The sequence below is a fragment of the Gadus chalcogrammus genome, chromosome 6, assembly GCF_026213295.1.
Source record: "Gadus chalcogrammus isolate NIFS_2021 chromosome 6, NIFS_Gcha_1.0, whole genome shotgun sequence".
NCBI lineage: Eukaryota > Metazoa > Chordata > Actinopteri > Gadiformes > Gadidae > Gadus > Gadus chalcogrammus.
The window spans coordinates 12,958,279-12,982,114 of NC_079417.1; the positions used below are offsets into that span (position 1 = coordinate 12,958,279).

The window sequence follows — 23,836 nt, forward strand, 5'->3', positions numbered from 1 at the left end:
TCTCTCTCTCTCTCTCTCTCTCTCTCTCTCTCTCTCTCTCTCTCTCTCTCTCTCTCTCTCTCTCTCTCTCTCTCTCTCTCCCTCACAAATAGAGACTTCAGGGTTATTTCTATCCAGATTGTTCTCTGTTTGTTTCATCCATCCATCTTGTTGTTCTTGTGGCGGCTCTGTTGCTCTTCCTGAGCTGGGATGACGTTCGCCTCCCACTCTGCAGCAGCTGCATGCTCGCGGCCCCGACGCGCTGAGCACATCCCCTTTGCGCGCGTGTGGGTGGGGTGGGTGGGGGAGCTATTATTAAAGAGCTGATCTGATCCAGTGTGCGGGAAAGAAAGAATGAGCTTGTGCCTTTTTATTGACTTGTGGTGACCCACCCCTCCACACACACACAGATACGTGCCCCCCACCCCCACCTCTTTAACATACACTACCATGGGATACAGTTTTGTTGGGCGATATGTAAAAATCATTGACGAGGATACAAGTTTAGTTGAGAAGCCGGAAAGTACATTGCTTGTGTGTTTGTGTTTGCTTTTGTGTCTGTGTTTGCTTGTGTGTGTGTGTGTCTGTATTTGTGTTTGCTTGTGTGCGCTTGTGTGTATGTGTGTGTCCGTGTGTGTGTGTCTGCTGTGGACAGATTCACCATGGATGAATGTAAAGTAGATCAGTTGGGTCATATTATTTTTAATTCCACATCGAAATCAGAAAACAACTGAACAGAAGAAGAAGAAAAAGCGACCGAAATGAGCTGGCATTGACATCAAATTAACTCAGGCTACAAAAGGGGGATCCGATTGACTTGAGCAAGAGGAGGCCAATGCAGATCAGCTCCTAAGTTATTTTCGTTATCTGACTCAGAGGAGCTTGTCTTTGCTCAAACCGAAATCCAAAACCTTTCTCATTATTTCACTGAGCCTTGGGGATCCTCCACGACCTAACAAGGAGTCTCCACCTAGACCCGTAAAATATTAATTCCTCTTCCATCCGGCGGTTCATAATGCAGGATTTATTAGGGACCAGCAAGAAGGTGGATTAGGTGCAGGGATCGAGCCGAAAGGACTAGAGTGGGTGTGGTTGTGTCATGACAACGTATGAAATACACATATGTATTTCCTCCAGGGAAATGTTTTTGAGCAAATCTATGTGACCTATTAGAGGAAAGGCTAAATAGGGCTGAAAAAACAAGATTAATTCACACAGATATATATATATATATACATATATATAAGGCCTACACATGTTTAATTGCTATCGGAATGGAATTGGCCTTGAAGAGCCTCTAATAGGGTAAGGAGGTGGCGAGAGCCACCTGATTGGCCGATGAGATCCAGTGATAATGCAGTGTGAAACATCTGACTTGGCAAATTTGTTTTGCTTTTCCTCCTGCTTTACTTGCCTACGTGTGCAGCCGAGGAATAACTTTTTCATTTGTGTGTATACAATGAATAATTATGAGGTTAAGACAAATATGGTGCTTAGGCAAGCAAATAGTCATGTCATGCTCACAATTGCTGTGCAAATGCCATGACTATTTGCATCTTGGCAGCTGCAGGGTCTACATTCTCCGATTATGCTGCGTGGTAATTAACATGATGACTCCCAGCTCTCCAGACAACATGATGTCACCGCAGACCACGCAGAGGGTGCATCTGCTGGGGAGGTGTATCTTTTGTGGCTGGCCTGTAGTTGACCGTTGACCCCTCAGTGCAATGCGTTTGCTGAGTGCCCGAAGGGTGATCTCCAAATGCTCTTAAGCATAATTGATGGTGTGACCATGAAGACACATAATGTCACGACAGCTTAGTGTTGCCAGTCTAAATCATAATCAGATCAGCTGATTTGAACACCGCCCTACTTAGCAGCAACCGGAAGAGATGGTCATTGGTCATATAGGATGGAAGCAGTCAGCTAGAGAGCAGGCAAACCTTGTTTACTGACCGGGGGCTGGTTGGCTCGGCTGGATCCACTGACTGGTGATGATTGCAGCCTTTACCTTGGGCTGTGTTGGGCTGGCGTCAGATGTGTTAAATCAATGTCTTGCAGGTGTACAGTCAGTAGGGCTGTAACAAATGAGGATTTTCATAGTCAATTAATTTAATGATAAAATGTCAATTTACACAATTTACAAGAATCCAAAGTAATGGGTTAAATGTGCTTGCTTTATCTGACAGGCAGCCAAGAAACACTAAAAATTAAGGATCAAATGTTTGTCTTTTATAATGACTTTAACGGTTAATCATTTATCAAAATGAGATTGATTTCTATTATTTTCTGCCAATCGAGAAATGTATCAATTGAACGCTGTAGCCCTTGCAGTCAGTGCCAGTTTATAACTCTCCTTTGTTACTGTAAAACCAATTCTAGAGGTTTGTTGAATCTATTATTACTCATGGGTCTTTTCATCGAAGGTGTTGTCTTTAGTTATCGTGCTTGTTTACATTCCAGCGAGGAACACAATGCACAATACAAACCAACAAACATGTCAGCGTCAACAGCAGATTTGCCAATGAATATTAATACGCTTTTTTTCGTGTCAGAATGTTGTTGCCGTTTTGTCATCCCAGATCGTATGTTTGTTTTTGCAAATACTAAACATTCATTTGTATATTCCTCTCCATTGTCAGCACTTCGAAAGGGCTTGAAAGATACAATTTTAAATGCGTTACAGAGACTTAAAGATTGAACACAAGGGAAAGCCAAATGATTGTGTTGTCTACAGCCACAGGCATCACATCTGCACGGGAGTAATGTGACATTACATAAAGAAGGCAGAAAAGAAAACACACTTGACCTACATACTGTACCCACAAGTAAATTGTGCTAGTATTATACATGGATGCTGGCTTGTCTAGTGCACTGTTTTGCCTTTTGCCTTACATGTCTAAGGCAAAAGTGTGTATTTGTGTGTACGTGCATGCCTGTGTGTGTGCGCGCCCACGTCTGTGTGGGCGTGTGTGTGTGCGTGCATGCCTGTGTTAGTGCATGCCTGTCACTGTGTGGGTCCATAGCCACTTAAAAACAAGACATTTTCTTTGACTGTTCAAATATGTGTGTGTGTGTGGTTTCTTTTTTTAAATGAAATAAAATGGGCATGACCACACGGTCCCTGTATGTGAACAATTTGTTAGGCGAGAGGGGTTGTGGGGGAAACTAATTGATCAGGGCCCCTTAACGCTTCTGTGGAGCTTGTTAAAAACACTAAGGTGCATCAGCTGCACCTTGTTCTGGTTAAAGGTGAACCCAGTGTCCCCTAAAGTATCAGCAGTCACTGTGGCCCAGATGGGACCTCACTCCCTCCTGCACTCCTCAGAGAAAAGGCCCACTTCCTGAGCAGCCAAGAGGAAGGCTATTTTCCTTGTGAATTGGAAAGCTTTGTATTTTGGAGTGTGTGTGTGTGTGTGTGTGTGTGTGTGTGTGTGTGTGTGTGTGTGTGTGTGTGTGTGTGTGTGTGTGTGTGTGTGTGCGTGTGCGTGTGCGTGTGCGCGTGCGCGTGAGCGTGCGCGTGCGCGTGTGTGTGTGTGTGCGTGTGTGTGTGCATGCCTATCACTGTGTGGGTCCTTTGCTACTTAAAAACAAGACATTTTTCTGTGACTGTTCAATTGTATAACATAATGTCTTCTGTTGTCCTGCAGAGACCTTGGCAAGAAACGAAGAAGGAAGTTTTGTGAACTGGTCAGCTCCCATGTCGATTCATAAACCGGGACAGGTATTGGCTGGGCACATCCATCTCCTTCCTCTATGTCTTTGGGTTCTCCAACCATCAGAAGAGAAGAAGTGAAGAGCTCTCCTCGCCATGGTAACCACGTCTGCTAATCGTGGTTGGATCAGAAAGGAAAATAGTGGGCTAAGAAGTGTTAAACAGGAGAGGACGAGGATGCAACCACATGGTAAAAACAGAAACATTAGTCGAGGCTCATGGTGTTACAGGTGCACATGAACACACCATGTGCACGTTTTGTCAGGTGCAATAAAGATCATTTTATTGCATTCATGCAACATTATTTTTATTAAATGGCAACAGTTTGTGGTTCTGGAGGCCATGTGCTTGCTCAAGCACAGATTTTCTACATTTTAAATTTGTTTTTGTTTGGGAAATAAGGTGTATTTGTATCTTAAAATACCTTTTGTGAAGAAGAAAAAAAGGTATCGCTCAAGTGTTAATAATGTTATGATAACATCCACAGTTTGAGCAACGACTACAGCTGCTTCTGCTCTCTCTCCAGAATACTCATATATTATTCCTCTCTGAGGAAGGCCCTGCCTGGCTGTGTGGGAAACAGGGTTCTTATCTTAGCATTTATCAGGCCCATCAGAATTATGTCATTATGTGTTGCTCCGCAGTCAACATGATGTGCATTATGATGACTCGACGTCAGAAAAAATAATGGTTGGAAAGCAACGATAATGATGAGGATGGTGATGACAACAATGATGAAGATGATGAAGATGAAGATGAGGCGATGACGACGCAGTCCAGCAGACTATGTTGATAAAGCGTCTAAATACTCACCTGGTGCCACGCAAGCTGTTTCACGACAACATGGAGGGATGTCTTGTTGCAGAAGCTACAGCTTTAGATTAATCCTTTTTACGAGGGGTATTAATTTGCATCAAATTTCCTTTGTATATAAATATAAATGTACATGTGTATTCTATATTTCCAACGTTTTTATGGAGACTTTAACATTTAAAAAGATAATATTTTTGATAACGTGTTAAATGGGAGGGGGGCTAGCGCAATCTGATTTATCATGAGGTACATGATTTTTATTGCAGGGCATAAACAGAAATATATTGAAAGAGGTTATCATCATTGTATTAAATATTTTGAGATAAGTCTTATGTGAAGGGGGTTGAACTGGCGTAAACCAAAATACCTAGTTGTGCTTTATGAAAGCGGGGGCGGGGGGGGGGGGGGGGGGGGGGGCGAGGCATGACTTTGAATGACCGCATGACTGACTCATTCACGTTGTCCTCCCATCACTGTGTTTATTTTCTATGCATCTCCCTGGAGAAGACAGTTGGACAGGGTGACCAAATTTACACATAACTAATGATTAAACCCGTCCCAGTTCCCCCCAATCTATTTCCAATTATGATAAGAATATGGTTACCTTTATTCCTGCCGCTAATCCGATTAATTTTAATCATTTCCTAGGTCAGGGCACAAACAATAGAGAGTAGGGCTAGACACATAATAGATAAGCAATTATCATAATGGGGAAGAAGCAAACTATGGACCAACCAATAAGGCGAGCTGTGCTGACGGGGTCCAAAATGAACATGTTCACGTAAACAGCCGTGCTAAGGAAATGTTGATCTTTTTGAATGCTTGTCCTTTCCACAACTGTGTCGGGAAAAACAATGTTGGTGATGTTGATTAGAGGTGTTTTAATGATATCTATTTTTTTATTGGCTTAGAAACTAAATCAAAACCCCAATTAAGGCATCTAGTTTGACAGTCGCTGTTTCACACAATTCGTAAACGGATGTTTTTTCTGTGTATCTTGGTGATATTTAAAACAAAAGTTTGATTTACAAGGCATATAGGCCTTTAGAATTGACCTTTAGGTTTTATTACGAGTTTTTGGATACAAACAACAAAGTTGGATAGGGGCAAAACATCCAATGGAGAAGAACATCCAAACTAACCCTTCGCAAACACTTACTGAAAGCAACCAAGTAGTTCTCATTGGACACCTTGACCGACCAATCCTGGAACAATTGAGAAGGATCTTAAAGAAGTATGAAAGGTCAAGCAGATATCACTGATGTGTGTTATTGTGTGTATCCACAAACGTGATCAACTGTTGGATATGGAAAATAAATTGTGAGATGTACACACTTTGCACTTAAAACTTGTGTCTGTGTCGGTATGATTGTTTGAAAATGTGCAATGTTTATTGCTGTTATTGTTGTTTTCATTGAGGGGAACCCATTGTAAACTCCTCGTTCTTTATTGGATATTTTTTCATAATACATACACAGCTATTCTTCAATTTGCTCCTTAGTGTGATCTTTGAGTATCCTGTATCTAAATAGTGTTGCTGGATGTTTACATACTTTAATTGCCAAATGTTCCTTTAAACAAATCCAGTTGATGACTTGTTGACTTGAACTGACTCCAGCAGTATCCCAATGATCAATGATGCCAAGGGCTTTCTTAGCATGTTCCAGGAGCAGCACAATACACACGATTAGCGATGGAACACAGCAGGAGCAATGGGCTAATGGGTTTCATTTGGAGATACTTGGGCAAGTGTCCTACATAGTGGCTTCTTGGTCACTATTTTGTAAACCAGCACTTACACCAAAATATTACAATGGAGCTGTGGTATAGCTACAGGAGGAGAAACACACTAATATGTGGGACAATGGAGGATACAAAACCCCCATATTATATAATATATATAATATGTATTATGTCATCATATAGCCGACAACTAACTAATTATCAATAATGCAGCATGTAGTTACTTTAATTAATTTAAGATAATAGTATATTTTTAAACTGAGCGCGTACACTGCCTTGTGCCGCGTCTACGGGAGCGCGCACAGCAGCCTTGGTTATCGTGGTCACGTGGCAGGAACATGATGAAGGGAAAAGGAGGATAAATCCTGATGAAAATATCTGACAGAGAGAGGGAAGACGGCCGCTGCTTTAGGTACAGAACGCCGATTATCTAACGGGTGCTGCGTGACTATGTATGTGAACCTCAATGTAACGTTAAAAAGTAGCAAAGTGGTTGTTTGTAGCGAAGTTCCCTAAAAATGCTGACAGTGTATCGTTATAAAAAAATGCCTCAATATTGTTTTTCGCATGTAGCCATCACAAGCTAGCTAATAATAAACACATCACACAGGATTCTGACCCTGAAACATTTCCAGACTGTGAAGAAGTATCACGATTTATTTGCGGCCGTGTAAGAGCTGATGTGTCAAAAGCATGTGACCAATGATGGTGAATCATATAAGAATGCATTTAACTACTGGGAAACTTGGAACTCTGCGTTCTGTGACTTCAAACTAAATGCGGATGTGCATACCAATAAGAGGTGTGTTGTCTAACATCTTGTCTGCAGAGATTCTGATGCATCGGAGTTCTATACAAAATACTGTTGAGAAGAAACAGACCAGAAAGGATGCGAGATGTTGACTTGTAACGTTACGCCGATAGAATGCCAAATAGCCCCTCGAGAGAGGTGCAGGCGTCAATGAAATAAAGACGTAAGTGTATTTAAACGGTAACATTTGTATTACAAAGCCATTCGTGTAAGCCTATGCCTTTTCTCTTGTGTGGTGAGTAGCGTTTGGTTCCTTATCTTCAGTAGCCAGTTATTGAACCAATTATTTTTGCTTATATACAAGGGAATATTATTTATTTGAATACGTGTGTGTATGCTTTGTAAGCGTATGGGATCATTGGGTTTTTCACATGTTGCTTGATCCAATTAAAGAATGAGATCTATTTAGATTCAAATTCTCACATCAAATATTCACCAACAATGCAATGTTTTGTTGGCCATATATTTACATACATTCATTACAAATTCACAATTATATAACTATAGCAATGACCTTGGCTGTAGGGTGGCATCTTGACCTTGACATATAGACTAACTGAATACTAATCAGTTATTCGATCAATACTTAGGTCAATAGCGCAATAGAGGTGCAATACTTATAAATACGTATGTGGTCAATACGTTAAACCTATGTATTCTTTCCATCAAATCTAGATTGAAAAATCCTCGGAGGCAGAATGAAGTTGAACGAACGCAGCGTAGCGCACTATGCTACTTGTGAGTCCCCGCCTGACAAGACGGGTTTCCTGGTCAAGAAGGGAGAGAGGAACACGGCCTACCACCGCCGCTGGTTCATCCTGAAGGGCAACATGCTCTTCTACTTTGAGGAGCGCGAGAGCCGGGAGCCCATCGGCGTCATCGTTCTGGAAGGATGCACCGTGGAGCTGTGTGAGTCGGCCGAGGAGTTCGCCTTCGCCATCAAGTTCGACTGCGCCAAAGCCCGTATCTACAAAATGGCCGCCGAAAACCAAGCGGCCATGGAGTCGTGGGTGAAGGCGCTGTCCCGGGCCAGCTTTGACTACATGAGACTGGTGGTGAAGGAGCTGGAGAGGCAGCTGGAGGAGATCCAGGAGGCCAGCAGAGGCGATTTGGTTGCGGCCGCTCCCGGGGGGCCGCTGGTGAAGTCCAAATCTGCCAGGCGAAATCCATTGGCCCGCACCCGATCCGGAGCATCCTCTGCCTCCTCCACGTCTTCATCCTCCTCGTCCGGTGGAGCTCTCTCGGCGGCGGTGTTCTCCAGCCAGAGGAGTGTCCAGGAAGAAACCCATCTCCCCTTAGGGCCCTCTAGAGAGAATGGTGTAGCGTGGAGCAAGCCGCCTGCTGCGCTGACTAACGGCTTCGGGGACGGGGCCCTTCCCTGTGTGCCCTGGGACGGTTATCCGGGCTCTGGGAGCGGGGCTGATGGGAGCCGGCCTCCCCCGGTGCCACCCAGGAGGAGAGGAGCATCCCTGGAGAGCCCGGTCTCGCCTGGGACCGTTTGCTTCTCAAAGCTCCATGAGTGGTACGGCCAGGAGGTGGAGCTGCTCAGAGGGGAGTGGCTACAGAGCCAATGATTGAAAAACAAACCAACAAAAAAAACAACACTTCTTTACATGCTTTTGATTTCACGTCATTCCTTCCAACACATTCTACTCCGATGTTCCTCGCATTACAGACATATTGAAATCAAACTCAACCAGAGTGATAAGGGACCATGCCTGAATGAAGTTGGTTTTTTAAAATGATAGGAAGGGGTTTCCTTTGTCTGACACAGAGGAATAAATTTACTTGTGTAAACCCGACCAAATAAGGAGAACAGAAACTTTTCACTTTAACAGCGGTGCCAAGTAAACAGGTTGATACGAGATGCTACAATGTTAGGCACCTTAACTAAAATATCAATGATCTTTTGGGACTGATGAGGACTTTTTATATTTGTGACATCTTTGACCTCTAGAAACAAATTTCCACCATCATATGGTCTTATTCTTACCCAATCAAAGGGCCAAAGAAGATAACATTTTGTATTTTGTATTATTCCACACTTTTTTATATTATTGATAGACAGAGTTCTACTACAACAGCCATCGTTGTGTTTGGTCTTTTGTGTGAGATGGCAATGATGATGCTCTTGGGCTTCCCCCCCCCCACTCCTCTCCCGACACCGGGGGTGAAATGGCCCTTGGCTAACCTCCCTATCAGGGTGAGCTTCAGCCTGCAGGCTATTGGTGCTTACAGTCAGGGAGCGTAACAACTCTGCCGACTCTAGGGACCCCAGTGCCAGCTACACGCCTTGCTAAGAGCCCCGCTTCCCTGGTATTTTTAGCTATTTTTTGCCAGCAGCTACATGATGCCGTGTCCTCAACATTTGTCACTTAACTGCTGTTTGTTTTCCAGTCATCCAAGGCGGTGATGGTTTATGGTGATATTTCTTAACGTGTTTGCTCATTTTAGTGTATGTTTGTATCTTTGTTTTGTAGAAACACTACTGCATTTGTTCTGGTAAATGGCCTGTGGGCGTTAAGAGAATGTGGTTCCTTAGACACACATTGTGTTGTTTGCTTTCATTGTATTCAATGCCTACTAACATATAGCATTCACCTGAAAACTGAAAATCATGTTAAACGACCATTGTTTCAATATATCAATCGCATAAGAGTTTAATAAAAATTAATTAACATATGCCTTGAACATCCCCTCTTGTTATTATCACGGTCTGTGTGTGTGTGTGGGGGGGGGTGTTCATCATTCATATATATTATCCAAGCCTCCCAATCCGCAATTGGTTTGTGACCATAGCTTAGTATTTTCAACCTGCTTAAGTGAACAAAGCTATCAGTGTTTATTATTGGAAAGAGTAGTTAGATGAGAAATAAAATGTGTTTTTGCTTTATCCCAATTAATCCAATCCAACACAAGGTTTCTTGACATAATGTTGGATTTCAGTTTGAATGTAAATGTTGGTGGGTTGGTGAGTGTCTCAAAAGTAACATTTTTTAAATGTAATTTACAGATTTGAAGGTTATCTGGAGTGGATGTGAATTAATAAATAGTAGAATTGAATCGTAAATCTTCTACATGAAAACATGTTTTCAATAATTGTACCAAAAAATATGCAGGGCAATTTAATAGACTAATCTGAACATGTTAATGAAGTAACCAGATCAATGAAGAACAATTAAGATCATTGTCATTGTCTAATTGTGATGATTTACTTGCTTAATAATTGGCTTCCGTCTTAGGTTTGTATTGTAGAATGGCCAAATGAAATAATATTGAAAGGTGGATGGGGGATTCTGGTAGAAAACCCGAAAAATTATTTTAGAACCACAATATTTTGTGCTATTTTAAACAATGACCACCAGGTGTCTCACTTCATCAACTTTAGAGCTTACTGGTTTTGTGGGCATTAACATATTGGTCTTCAGATGTTTATTTAATATTTTTCACATTATTGTTCAGGCTATTGATCGTTTAAAATCATGCCCTTCCTAGATACAAATTATTTATACTTAAGGTATTCAATTTTAGTTTCTTTGTATCTATCTACATAACTTAAATGGGGTCTACTAACTAAATGTCAATTGTTTTGGTAACATATTTTTTTTACTTTATTTGAATGTTTATAATTGTACCCCAATGCGAACGGATCTACGATGTAAATCAGACAATTATAAAGAATGACTGTCAACATAAGTTAATATTGACTAGCATCTTTCTCGTTTTGTCGTCATTGTTCACACATTTGATGGTGGATTCATTGGGAATATGGGAAACGAAATTAGTTAGTCAAGACAACACTTTTAATACAGCCACTACCGCTATGCTAGTACCATTATATACAAAATAAAAGCACTGCGTCGAATTCCTCAAAAAGCTACTGATGAACGACGAATTTTTTTTGAAAAGACAAAACAATATTGTAAAGGCAAAGTATATCCAGAAAAGTTTAACGTTAGTAATACACAAATGAAAGTTAGCTTCCGTGGATTTTTAACGGTACTTAGCTTGATGGACTTTTACTTTGGTAGCCATTTGACGCTATTGAAGCATGAGGAGCGCGCGGACCTCGCGGCACATTTTGACGAGTCGCCACTTTTTTTTTCCGCGCATAAGTTTCCTTCCTGAAAGTTTGGGTGAAGAGGGATCTACTGCATGTATTCAAGGCGATAGAGGTGCTAGCAGAAGATGTAGCATGCAAGTTCCATTTCTATTCCATGTGTATGTCTTCTTCACCGACGACGACGTCTGTTTGAAGTACTTTAAATGCTTCGCAACGCATTTCCGTTATGCGAAGTCCAACTTTCTGGTTTGTCGTCGTGCAGTGGTGGGTGCCTGTCCAAGATAACGGAGAACGTGAGTATGTTGTCAATAGAAAAGCCCTCTGACACAAAGTGCCCATGTTGTTTCCAAGTTACATCTACACGCCGCCCGGGACACTCAAAAACGCCTCTGAACCTTATAGAAAGGCATACCAACGGGACAAACTTAATTTGTGTACAGTTTTAAAGTAGACATATACATTTACTGACCCGCTTATTCGTCGAATTATCTTAGTGTTTGTGTGATGGTGTTTGCGTTTAAAGGGCTCCTTACTTTATAAAAGGTATTGTTAGACCTTCGGCCGTATATTGTAGGCCTAATATCGTATAAAACGTACTGGCCTGTACCCCCTGAGTGATTTTCAACTGTTATTACACAGTAATGCTTGCTTAATTGGCCTTGTTTTCATTATGTGCTGCCTTTTAAGTCTACTGGTCATAACGGGTTTTAGGGAGATTAACTAAATCATCATGGAATTGCTTATATTGGCTATGGCTACTATGTGGCTGTGCCATTGTTTGTGGATAATATATGAATGTTTGTACAGTCTAATAGATGGTTTGCATTGAAAATGATAAGTAAATGTTTTGTACATTTTAGTGAGAAAGTCTTTTCAGTTTCAATGTGAATTTGTAGTAAAATAATCATGGGACGAGTGTGCGCCATCATGTGAGGGTCCGTGTCCCGTAATAGTACGATTGGACGATAATACGCGAAAGCACCCAATCGTCATGCATATCCACATTTAGGATAAAATAGTAAGCTACTAGGTCTACATGTGCGGTTATAGTTCTACCAAAGCACCCACCCACACAAGCTACATTCCATTTCCATCCATATGTGCCTAATGATGAATACATGTGGTTTTGTGCGTGTGTGTGTGTGTGTGTGTGTGTGTGTGTGTGTGTGAGCGTGTGTGTGCGCGTGTGTGTGTGCCAGTGTGTGTGCCTGTGTGTAGTCCTACGTGTGGATAACAGCAGCTAAAACAGTTTGCATTACTTTGTTTAGTATTCCTTTCCTATGGGGTCGAAGTTGAGATGATTTTAACGGACATCCAGTGAGTTTATCGGTTCAACAGCCAGTGTAATTTAAATGCTGATGACCCGTTCATAATAAGCAAGTCAGATTTAGAATAGCAAATAAAAAATATTATTGAAGGATAGGTAACCAAATAGTTAAACTAAGCTTTATTGTTCTTTAAACGACCACTGTCTCCAAGTGACTCGATTCAAAACACATTGCAAAAAGAGGCAATGCAGTTTATGGCAAATGTAGTGCATATTCCTGTAAACACTTTTACCATCCGATCACTCTATACCGCTCCAGACCATAATGAATATGTCCCAGCTCTTTGACACAACACCCAGAAAGTGAAGTTACGACAATGAGATCTGAGATTGTTTTAAAATACACGTTCACACGTACACACAGACACACATACACTCAGACACACACACACACACACACACACACACACACACACACACACACACACACACACACACACACACACACACACACACACACACACACACACACACACACACACACACACACACACACACACACCACAACTCTTCAATACCCTATATCCGGACATCTTTGAGACAGCATTTCAGCCATAAGCGGCCTCTAGGCTAGTTTTTAAATTTGATTATTGAACTACAGACCTTTTCGGTCTGTGTGTGTGTATCGACTCCTTTACAGTTAACATCATCAAAAATATGTGCATGCATTTGTAGAAGTGACGTTGTGCCCCATTCATTCAGATGATTATCAGACTATATACTGTACATTTAATTAAAACAGTTGGCAGCATCAAAATGACCAGTTGTTCTGTGTCTGTTTGATTGATATCCTACCAGCTGACATTTTGTTCTAAGGAATTCTGTCAGGACCACGAACATATCAGAGCCACCGGCAACGTACTTTGGCTTCAGGAATCAGGCCTATTCGATGTCAATATGACAAAAATCCTTTTACCCTCTTGTCGACAATTGTCCTTGGGTGGGGAGGATTTCAAGACCGAAAACTGAGTTTAGGAAATGTTTTTTGATGTTCTGTACGTGACCGAAGATAATGTTGTCGTAAGCATTGTGTGAGTCATTAGCTCTGTCCATGTCCCGTTAACAAAGCCTAGTTCCGTTTTGCATATTTTCAGAGTCAAATAGAAGTTATCAACAGTAGATCAAGCTAAATAATTTTTTCGATTTCATAATTGTCTCTTGACATCGCCAGTACGGAAACTTGATGTTTAACGGGACATAGTAGAGCCAGTGAATTGTATGGTTGTAATGTCTATCTGGTCTATACACTAGGTTTCTCAAGCAAATTTGTGAATATATCTGTAGACTGGGCCATTGGCTTTTGTGTTCTACTTACCTATCCACTAACTGTGCATGTGCATGGATCTGAAAGTTGGTCATCTTTTTTCAGAGTCAATTTGTTCAGGTAGAATTCCTGATCTATGCTGGGTGCTTTGTAAGCCACGACGGCACTATGCCGTTGCCGTATGCCGTATGCACGTTGCCTCATTGCGCACGTACCCTACATACATACGTCACCATTGTTTGTAAACTGTTAAAGAGCCTATTGGCTACGTACACCGCCACAGCCCACAGAGTGTATTGTAGGTTAGTTTTCGGGCAGGTCTTCAGCCGTAGCTATCAGCAGCAGATCATACTGTCACGCATGGCTCTGTGCCTCCGACCGAGATGTTAATCTCATGCTTGCACTTCCGCTCGCCCCCGGCTTCTAGGAATTCCACTGATGAGACCGCCAGGAAGGGACTTGATCCCGAGAGGCCCCTGGGGCCTAAGACAAGAAGAGAGGGAGAGAAGGGAGGAAAGGAAAGAGAGGGTGCGGGAGATGGATAAAAATAGGCAGTAGGAGAAGATTCTGGTCATAGATTTAGGAGGAAGGACCTGGGAGGTCATTTGTTCACACTATTTGTGCACACTTGAGAAAATGATAGACACAAACACATACTTAAAAACAAACGTATGACTCATTTTTAATCTGTATGCAATACTTGACAATGACTCAAATTTCATCGTTATCAAATACATGACAATGACTCAAATGTAAATGTATCCAATACATAACAAGTAAGAGAAGTGTTTGTGTGTGTGTCTGTGCGCGTGCGTTTAGGTTAGTGAAGTCGTTACGCATGAAAGCGTGATTCAGAAAGCTTTTGCAGAATTACGGATGTTAAACGATATTAGCTGAGTAGGCCTAGTGGCTAATGATGGATGTAGACTGAACATGTTTTTTGGGCCTATGTCTCCCACCTATCTCCTTTCCTCTCTTCTCTCCTCTCCTCTCTACCCTCCTCCTCTTCTATCCTCTTCCCTTCTCTACTCTACTATACTCAACTCTACTCTGCTCTACTCTAGTGGGGAGGGAAAAGGTGAGGAGTGGTCCTCTCCTATTTCCTCCTCTCCTCTCTTCAATTTTTTTTCTTCACTTCTCAGCCCGTCATACTTGTATCTTTCTCTGTCATTATGTCTGTTCGCCCTGTATTTCGTTTTTTACTCGACGTGCCAGCGTCTGTTCGGCTAATGAGAGGCTGAGCGACTATGCACAGATATTGTGTATTTGTCATTGCTTGACAGCTGGAAGTGTTGTACAAACCCTTTTTTTTCCTCTGGAATGTAACCAGTTTATACAGGAAGTATCACCTTCCTCTCACTTTAAACAAGTGTGAATAAAGAGTGTGCCTGGTGTGGTTTAAATATCAATGTTGACGTATTACCTTGTTGTGGAAGACTTCTAACCTTTTCCGTTCAATACCCACCCACACACACACACGCACGCACGCACGCACGCACGCACGCACGCACGCACGCACGCACGCACGCACGCACGCACGCACGCACGCACGCACACACACACACACACACACACACACACACACACACACACACGCACGCACACGCGTGCATGGCCTCAGATACAGTTCTCTAAAGTCACAATTCCTTTACTTGCTCAACGTTCCGCATCACCCTTTCAATATGCTACACTTGGTTGTTCCCTGCCACAATTCTGTTTTCTCCCTCAGTCCGAGGCCATTTAGCACAGCCTCTTTCTTTCCCCAATGCGCTCCTTCATTCCCAGACCACAGGAAATGGCCAGAGTGGCCGGGGACTTGTCTCTGTAGGCCTTAAGAATGGCGGCATTGTTTTGGGGTTTGAGCTAGCATTGTTTTGGAAAAGTCGAGGCAAACAAAGGCCCAATGTTGCCCAATGTGGTGTTTTGCTGACATACGTAGTTCTATGTATTTAAGCCATTGACTAGTGGATAGGTAATGCACAAACTTTGGGCCTTGTGGGACTGTAAGGCCACCAAGAGACTGGGGTGGAGGAAAAAGGTGAGCTCATGTTATTAAACCCCATTTTAATATCGTCATCAAATGAAGATTGCTGCTTATTAGAAGAATGGGCCCATGACCTTGGTGCACTCTACGGAAGTCACAACCATAGTTATGTGTGTTATTCAATAGTGCCCCATTACATCTAGGTTGATCCTCCTCCTTGAGAGAGGAGCACTGTTTTCACTCACTCACGACACTCACTCACTCACGACACTCACTCACTCACTCACTCACTCACTCACTCACTCACTCACTCACTCACTCACTCACTCACTCACTCACTCACTCACTCACTCACTCACTCACTCACTCACTCACTCACTCAATCTATCTCTCTCTCTCTCTCTCTCTCTCTCTCTCTCTCTCTCTCTCTCTCTCTCTCTCTCTCTCTCTCTCCCCAGATCAGCTGATGCTTCCCTCTGGCTCTGGGAAGTATAAGGCTGAGGTTATCTTGTGTTTCAGTAACGCTTCCTCCTTCAAAATGTGTTCCTCAATTATGGAGGAAGCTCTGTTATTTTTTGGCTGGAGCGCTCCTTCGTCACTTCCCACGCCTCTGACTGAGCATGTCAGCATGTGACCCTTGTCATACGGGCGCTTCTTCTAGCAATTCCGAGTTTTAATTGATCAGTTCTTAAAAACGTTTGGGTTGTGCCGGTACTGTCCAAATAATTGGAGTATATTTAATATTATTTTAAAAATTTGCTGTCATAGTATACTCCCACGTGCATACCTCTTGTTGTCACAGGTTGGCCCTCAGAGCTCTTGGCTTACAAGCCGATCACCTGGACACTCTCCCTTTTGTCTATCTCTGTTTTCTCACTTCCTCCTTCACTTCCGTTTACTTTCTCTCTCTCTCTCTCTCTCTCTCTCTCTCTCTCTCTCTCTCTCTGTCTCTCTGTCTCTCTCTCTCTCTCTCTCTCTCTCTCTCTCTCTCTCTCTCTCTCTCTCTCTCTCTCTCTCTCTCTCTCTCTCTCTCTCTCTCTCTCTCTCTCTCTCTCTCTCTGTGTGTGGGACACTTCACCTTGCTTGCTCATTATATGTCTCACCCCTCACTTTCGAAAGAAGCCAAGCTGAGTGATTCGAAGAACAGGTTGACGGTTGTAACACCGACAACTCGTGATTTTCAGTCCTTTTTTTTTCTTCTTCCTGGAAAGTCGACTCTTGGCTCTGTGCTGTCGCTAAGAGTCTCAATAGCGTGCAGACTAATTGATTTGAGAGCAACAGATTTGATCCGGACTGAAGTTGGTAACGAGGTCAGCGCTGCATGAAGGGCAGGAGGATGTGGGCTATTGTCAGAGATAATCATTTAACTTCATCACCCGTGTTAAGGCCTTTCCCTGTTCTCAAAAAGCATTTTGCACGCAAAAAGCATTCGAGCAATGCTTTTACTCAAGTATTTCGCTTTTTCAGCAACAGACAGACAAATACAGATCTCTCTTTTACACATACACACACACACGCACGCACGCATGCACACACACACACATATATTTCTGTGTACTCATCCATGCTATTTAGTATTTATATCAGGGTACAGGTCCTGATGACCTTATAATGGAGAATAGGTGAATAGGAGAATGTGTATGTCCACCTCTCTTCAAAGCCTCTAACACACATCTTCCCAGTGGGGCATAGCAGGGAGCAGCGAGTGGTGTGTGAGAGTAGATACCAACCTCAGAGATATAAATAGGTCCACCCTGCAACAGTGCTTCCACCGCCACCACTGATAATTCTCAATCCCCATTTTGCATTTGTGTGTGTGTGTGTGTGTGTGTGTGTGTGTGTGTGTGTGTGTGTGTGTGTGTGTGTTGTGTGTGTTGTGTGTGTGTGTGGTGTGTGTGTGTGTGTGTGTGTGTGTGTGTGTGTGTGTGTGTGCTTCTGTGTGTGAGTGACTGTGTGTGGCTATGTACTGTTATCGTTCTCCATACATTTATTTTGTGTGTGTGTGTGTCTTTCTCTTTATCTTATCTTGTAGTCTACGGCTTCGGTCAGAGCACAGATGTGGACCGCTAGTCGTCATGGTTGTATTTTTTTGGTATGAACCCCCATATAATGGCATGCCATTCTAGTTCTCTGACTCATCAGGTGAGTCATGTCATCGTAAGATAGCGCTCTGTGGAAAGTGGTTCAACAGGTAGACTGCAGGTTGTGAGCCAGATGTGAAACAATGATGTTTAGTGATAGGCACCCGCACCCTCACACATACAGCTCATGTTGAGTCCTGACTTCCGTTGCGTTGGTTAAAGGGAAAATGGGCGCTTGTATGGAGTGCTGCAGGGATTGTTCTCCTTCAATGTGTACTCAAAGTAGTCAAATCAACATGTTTTTCTGTTGTTTTCTAGTGTTTGGATTGACTAAAAGGACGTTGAGTTGTTTAATAATATGTTTCTATCTGAGATAGTTCCCAGGAGTGGTGTTTCGCAGACATAATAGCCCCATTATACGCCCAGTTTATTATAATTTGTAAAATATAAATAGGTGAAATTAAATATTGTAAGTTAATTAAAGTCAAAAGGGATTGATATAAGGAATTGTGATTTGAAAAAAATAAGAGGTTATCGTTGACACACTTTTATAGCAGTTATAAAGCTTTAGTAGTACTGCAGTTATATACTGCAGTATTAATTTAGCCTCTAGCCATGCTGCTTCAGGAATCAGATTTATTGCCAGCAGCCCATTCAAATGAAGCCTAGATTCAAGGCTAGCATATGATGTACATAGATAACGACCCGCTTCCTGTTTGTTGGCTAATTTCCACCACTGCCCATGCATCAAAAGTTGAAACAGTCGAAGCAGCTTAAGAATACGATTGGTCGCCGAAACTACTTCTCAGCAATTTGAATGTGGCCATGGCCTTTTCTCTAGTGTGTGAATTGGCGCATCACAGCTATAGTGTGAAGATTGCTGTTCCTCTTTCCAAGATGCACACACACAGAATGATATACAGCAGAGTGTATGTTCTGCCCTCTCATTAACTATGGATGGTTAGAAACAACCACTGCTCTTGTGTTTTCCTATGTTTTCAAACGATTCTACCATTTAAACCTTCCAGAAAACAGGCAGGAAAGAAGAGATATATTACTATATTATTAAGGAATAAGAGCAGGGAATGCTCACTCTTGGATAATCTGCCTAAATCCAGCCTCGTCTCGACAAAGCAAAAAGTTATACAATCAGCGTCAGATGACCACGTGTCAACAGATCTCCGCCTTCGTGTCTCGGCCTAAACGTGCATCCCCTCCGTCTCCGGCATGCAGCGTCTCAGTGAGGGCAGAAGGGCGGGCTCCACCAACATCTGGGGAGCCCCTATCTGACACACATCAAACAGAAAAAGAAGACGATAAAAAAAGAAAACTGAAAAACCATGGGAACGCAGACCGCAGAACACCCCCCACACCCCCGCGAAGGGATGCAGAGAGGAAGTGTCGTCTTGGGTCTGCACGCAACGCATGCATGTGTGCGTGTGTCTGTGCATGTGGCCATCCAGTGCTGAGTCATGGCTGGGCTGGCCACGCAGATAGAAACCGGCTAGCGGGGGGGCCAGCAGTTGGGGGCGCGAGGAGGGGGGGGGGGGGGCTTAGACTCTGAGCGTGCCCTAAGCCGCACACAGGAAGGGCCTCGCTTGTTGTCGGGCACGACTCCTCCAGGAACTCAGGGGTGGTGACGCAACCTTTCACCATGCCAAGTAGTCCACCCCCAAAAGACGTGCGTCTTCCCCAGATATGCCCGGCGATAATTTAGAAGATAATTTAGAAGTTTAATAAACGTGTCCCGTGACAGCGCGAGTGTCGTCCACATGTTCTTTTTTGTCTGGCGCGACCAGCAAACAACATTGCGTCAAGGAGGGAAGAAGGGGCGATTGGTGAGGAGATAAAAACACGTTTCGCTCCATGTTTGGGCCAGACCCACTTAGACATATACACACACACACACACACACGCACCTCGCCATTAATATCGGGCGGGTTTGCTCTGATCTGTTGGACCACAGTGAGCAAGTGCAACCCCTCCTACCCCCCTCCCCACCCACCCCTCCATGCACGCTAACACACACAAACATGGAAACACACACACGACAAACACGCACACCAACATACACCAACATACACATGCATTGCTACTTCCCTTGGTTAGCATAGAGCATTCTCTGCAGCGCCGGAGGAGGACTTATTGGTATGTAGGCACACATTGACCTTCTCGATAATATTTATCTTGGGATTTACCTTAGGAATAAGCTATGGCGCCAAGAAAACACATCTCTATCTGGGTCAGAGAAATTGAAAGATCTTGTGTTATTTACTTTCTTTTAAAAATATACTACTATCACAATATTGTCCATTTTTTTTATAGAATTCCCAATGTTTTGTTTTTAAACACATTTTACTGTGTCAACATTGTCAAAGTATCAAATATATTTGTTTAAAACAGTTAAGATTCAAAAGGTCTTAAGCGGTCTTCAATACTGAATGCTGATTCAGCATTATAATCAACCATAGCTTCTGCATATGCACCATAAACTCAGGTCTTGCATCAGCCTTTTTTCTTCTCGTCTTTGTGAATGTTTCCTTCCTTCCTCTAATCCCCCTTAACTATAGCTTTTGTCCATTTGTTGTGCCGTGCACATGAGGGAACTGCTTGGGAATGTTAAAACATGTATTTGATAGACAGGGTACTCCCCCCTCCATCTGTTAAGAAGTTAATCTATTTGTTCCTGCCCTTAAGTACATGCTAATGCTAATATGTGTTGAGGTGCAGATCTTGACATTTTTAGACCATAGCTTTCTACCGACACAAGCGAGCCTAAATTTCACAAGTTCACCTCTGGTTTTCCCTCAAAATATTAGTCAGGAATCGGCCCAACACATTCAGAACATGAATTAGTCGGCCGATCAGTGAACCCACTGAGTAATGCAGTTTGACAGTTCTCCAATTACTTGATTAATGTTATACTATTTATTGTGCTTTGGAATTAGTTATATTTGCACAAAACTGTTTTTAAGTGATGAAAATGGTAGCGGTAACATTCAACAACAGCGTTTCCTTTGGAAATTCGGCACTCAGGATTCGAGCGGCTGAAGCTTATCCAATCGGCTGCAACGTATGTTTGACTGACAGACAACGGACAGATTAATTTGCATCAAGTAACACTAACCCAACCCTAACCTAATGAGCAAAGCAATATGGTCTGGTTTGTGAGGCGTTATGTGTGGTGGATTGTTGTAAAAATGAAACTACTATGTGTATCGCTAGTCAGAAAATAGTGTACACACAACCAACGGTTGGCTCTCAGTCGCATGTTGTGGTAAAGGAGTATCGAAATGACAACTGGTGCTGACATGCTGCATAACAATTCCAGACTATTCAAACGAAAAAGATGCTGCTTCGATTTTTTTGGTGGTAAAAACGAGAGGAATAAATGTGTACACTATGAGCCACTACATATGTCTGCCATGTCACATGTTCAACTCATGGACAGGATGCATACAGGTGGGCAGGCAGGCAGTGTGCTCCATTGAGAAATAATCATACCGTACTTCCTCAATCAGGTCCAAATTCAATGGCATCTTCACAGGGGAGGCACTTTCTTGCTAACTAGTGATGGGTGGTAGCCGGCTTCTAAAGCATTCTCTGATATAGAATATTGTAATCTCCTTTTTGCATCTTCTGCAGCAGCAAGGCATTCAGTATCTGCTTGTAGTAACACCATCAGCATGCCACCAATATAGGACACAGTGTACATTCTATTCCAGCTTTTGTGTGGTCTTACTTACTGATTCCACTATACATCCAATAGAAAGCAATATATTTTGCGTAAACAAGTTCACTTTTCACTGCTACATATCCTACCAGTTCTATTGAAACATGCTGAGAGAATGCGTATGTATACTTGTCTCGGCTAATGTTATGTTAAATTTGGTTCCTCTGTAACACCTTGCCTCTCTGTCCGCAGTGATTCTCAGACGGTCTGGTTACTGCAATGAATGGTAACACTGTCCATCCAGCCAACACCACCACCACCACCGCCACACCGGGAGGAGGGGAAGGCGGAGGCCCGGGCCTGGCAGCTCCCCCTAGAGGCTGGAGGGAGTTTTGCGAGCTGCACGCTATAGCCACTGCGCGGGAGCTGGCCCGACACTATGGCAGCTTCGCCAGAGAGCAGCCGCCGCAGGACGCCATCACACCAGAGACCTTCTCCAAGCAGTTCACCCAACTCTTCCAGCAGCACTTTTGCTACGAGGTGGGCAAGGATGGAGCAGAAGCCCTCCACCCCACCGTCGGTTGCCCCGCCGCAAACGAGAGCAGCCCCCCCCCCGCTCCGGTGGGCCTTCCCTTCCCTTCCCCCCCGCAGGCCGTGATTGGCTGCCGGCTGGCAAACAACAACATTAACGCCCTGGACTACCGGGAGGCGAGGCGGCTGAGTGGCGCCTCGCTCTTCGCCGTTCTCCCGCCAAAGGCTGAGGCTCACGCGCCGATTCGGGAGCAGGAGCTGCCCCTGCGCTGTTCGGCGCCCAGCCCCATGTCGGGGAGCCCGGGGGCGCTCTTGGGTCCGATGCGCGGCGGCAGCAGGGTCTTGCCGCTGATCCGCAGCCTCAGCAGCGAGGGGATCTCTGGGACGGAGCGCTGCCAGGCCACCGAACGGTACTCTTGTGACGCCACAGGCTCTGGGCCCGCGCACGCCGAGGTCACACACTTCTCGGTGCGGCACATCCAACAGAGCGTGAGTGCACTCTTCAAGAGCCGCCCCGTCCCCCCGGCGCCACACCCCGGCGCGTCCCCCCTCAGCGCCGACGCCGGCGGTCCGCGCGTGAACGGCGACAGCGTGGGAGGAGTGTCTTCAGCGGCGGAGGAGGAGACCCCTCTTTTAGCCTCCTCTCCAGTCACCTCCTCCTCCTCCTCCTCCTCCTCCTCCGGCTCCAACCCTGAAGCCACGGCCCCCAGCAGCCCGCAGCGCAGGTCGATGGGGGCCGCTCAGTTCTTTGATCGCTTCCGTTGGAGACGCAGCGGGCTGCAGAGGCGCGCGGAGGCGAGCAGCTGTTGTAAGGAGGGTCAGCTGAGGTACCTGCTGGTGGAGGACACCATCTCGGACACTTCGCCCCTCTGGCAGCGCTGCCGCCTCCTGGTCAGGAGGACCAGGGACACGCACGGAGGCGGAGGGGAGCGGTACCAGCTGGAGCTTTATGATCCTCCGAAGGTATGAGGCCTTTATGTGACACACATTATGGACCACGTCCTCAAAGACTACATAGGAGGTGGTTTAGATAACGCTTTTTGGTTCATTCTTTAAGGTTAATGGCGACACACCAAAAACACTGGGCTCTGTCTGGTACCTTGAGGGTTGCTGGTTTGATCGTCCTACTAACTTATAACTGCTGCTTATGATGAGCTAGTTGTCCCCATCTGTGGTTGACAGTGCAATCTGTGTGTGAGTGTGTTTGTTGATAGTGCATGTAAGGCGTTACATTTGTTAAGCACTTTGACATATATCAGTCCAAATACAGTCCATTCATGCATTCATTCATTGATTTGTTACATCTCTCAACATTAATTAAGCGGTATTTTCCTGATTTGAGTTGGTGATGCTACTCCTCTTCTTCAATCTTAAAATTAATTCACAAAGGCTTCTGCACTATGCCTGTGTTGTTTTGGCTGGCTCTGTTTTAGAAAGCTTAGAAAGAAATGTTGACCTATAAATTAATATCAATTAACACACACACACACACACACACACACACACACACACACACACACACACACACACACACACACACACACACACACACACACACACACACACACACACACAAACACACAAACACACAAACACACACACACACACACACACACACACACACACACACACACATTTCCTGTTTCCAGCTGCTTTAGTCTCTGGGGCTTCCCCTCCACCTTCAAGCAATCTCGCATTTCTCTCAACTGTTTAATTTTAACCATTCAGTTCTGCTCATTGATTATACAGTAGGCCGTACGGGTGAGCGGGAAGTGCCAAAAAGGGGTGCAAATGGCCTCGGTGTGGGAGAACAACGATTATTACCATATCTTTGAATCCTTTATTCATTTTT

The 23,836-nt window shown here is 43.9% G+C and overlaps 3 protein-coding genes across 6 annotated transcripts in view; all 3 read left to right on the forward strand.

The window, feature by feature from the left end:
• The window catches only part of prr16 (proline rich 16), a 13,774-nt gene extending 8,934 nt beyond the window's left edge, over positions 1–4,840 (forward strand). For both annotated transcript variants that reach the window (XM_056592728.1, XM_056592727.1), the window contains one exon: positions 3,630–4,840. The gene's annotated coding sequence lies outside the window, so the exon portion shown is untranslated. The remainder of the gene's footprint in view (positions 1–3,629) is intronic.
• A 1,714-nt stretch (positions 4,841–6,554) lies between these two features.
• On the forward strand, positions 6,555–10,747 carry pheta1 (PH domain containing endocytic trafficking adaptor 1). 3 transcript variants are annotated; one of them, XM_056592115.1, is made up of 3 exons: positions 6,555–6,702; positions 7,080–7,224; positions 7,737–10,747. In XM_056592115.1, the coding sequence occupies exon 3, from the start codon at positions 7,760–7,762 to the stop codon at positions 8,633–8,635; it is 876 nt and encodes a 291-aa protein (XP_056448090.1). In that variant the 5' UTR covers positions 6,555–6,702; positions 7,080–7,224; positions 7,737–7,759; the 3' UTR covers positions 8,636–10,747. The 3 variants fall into 3 exon arrangements, with proteins under 3 accessions (XP_056448090.1, XP_056448091.1, XP_056448089.1); XM_056592114.1 differs by having other exon boundaries at positions 6,573–6,662; XM_056592116.1 differs by lacking the exon at positions 7,080–7,224 and having other exon boundaries at positions 6,555–6,662.
• Positions 10,748–11,109: 362 nt separating this feature from the next.
• The window catches only part of sh2b3 (SH2B adaptor protein 3), a 39,176-nt gene continuing 26,449 nt past the window's right edge, over positions 11,110–23,836 (forward strand). The window contains exons 1-2 of the mRNA XM_056591670.1: positions 11,110–11,417; positions 21,706–22,947. Coding sequence (XP_056447645.1) covers positions 21,733–22,947 — 1,215 coding nt within the window. The 5' untranslated portion in view covers positions 11,110–11,417; positions 21,706–21,732. The remainder of the gene's footprint in view (positions 11,418–21,705; positions 22,948–23,836) is intronic.

Excerpts from the sequence above, each read along its gene's own strand:
- pheta1 (XM_056592115.1), top strand. The coding sequence starts at position 7,760 with ATGAAGTTGAACGAACGCAGCGTAGCGCACTATGCTACTTGTGAGTCC.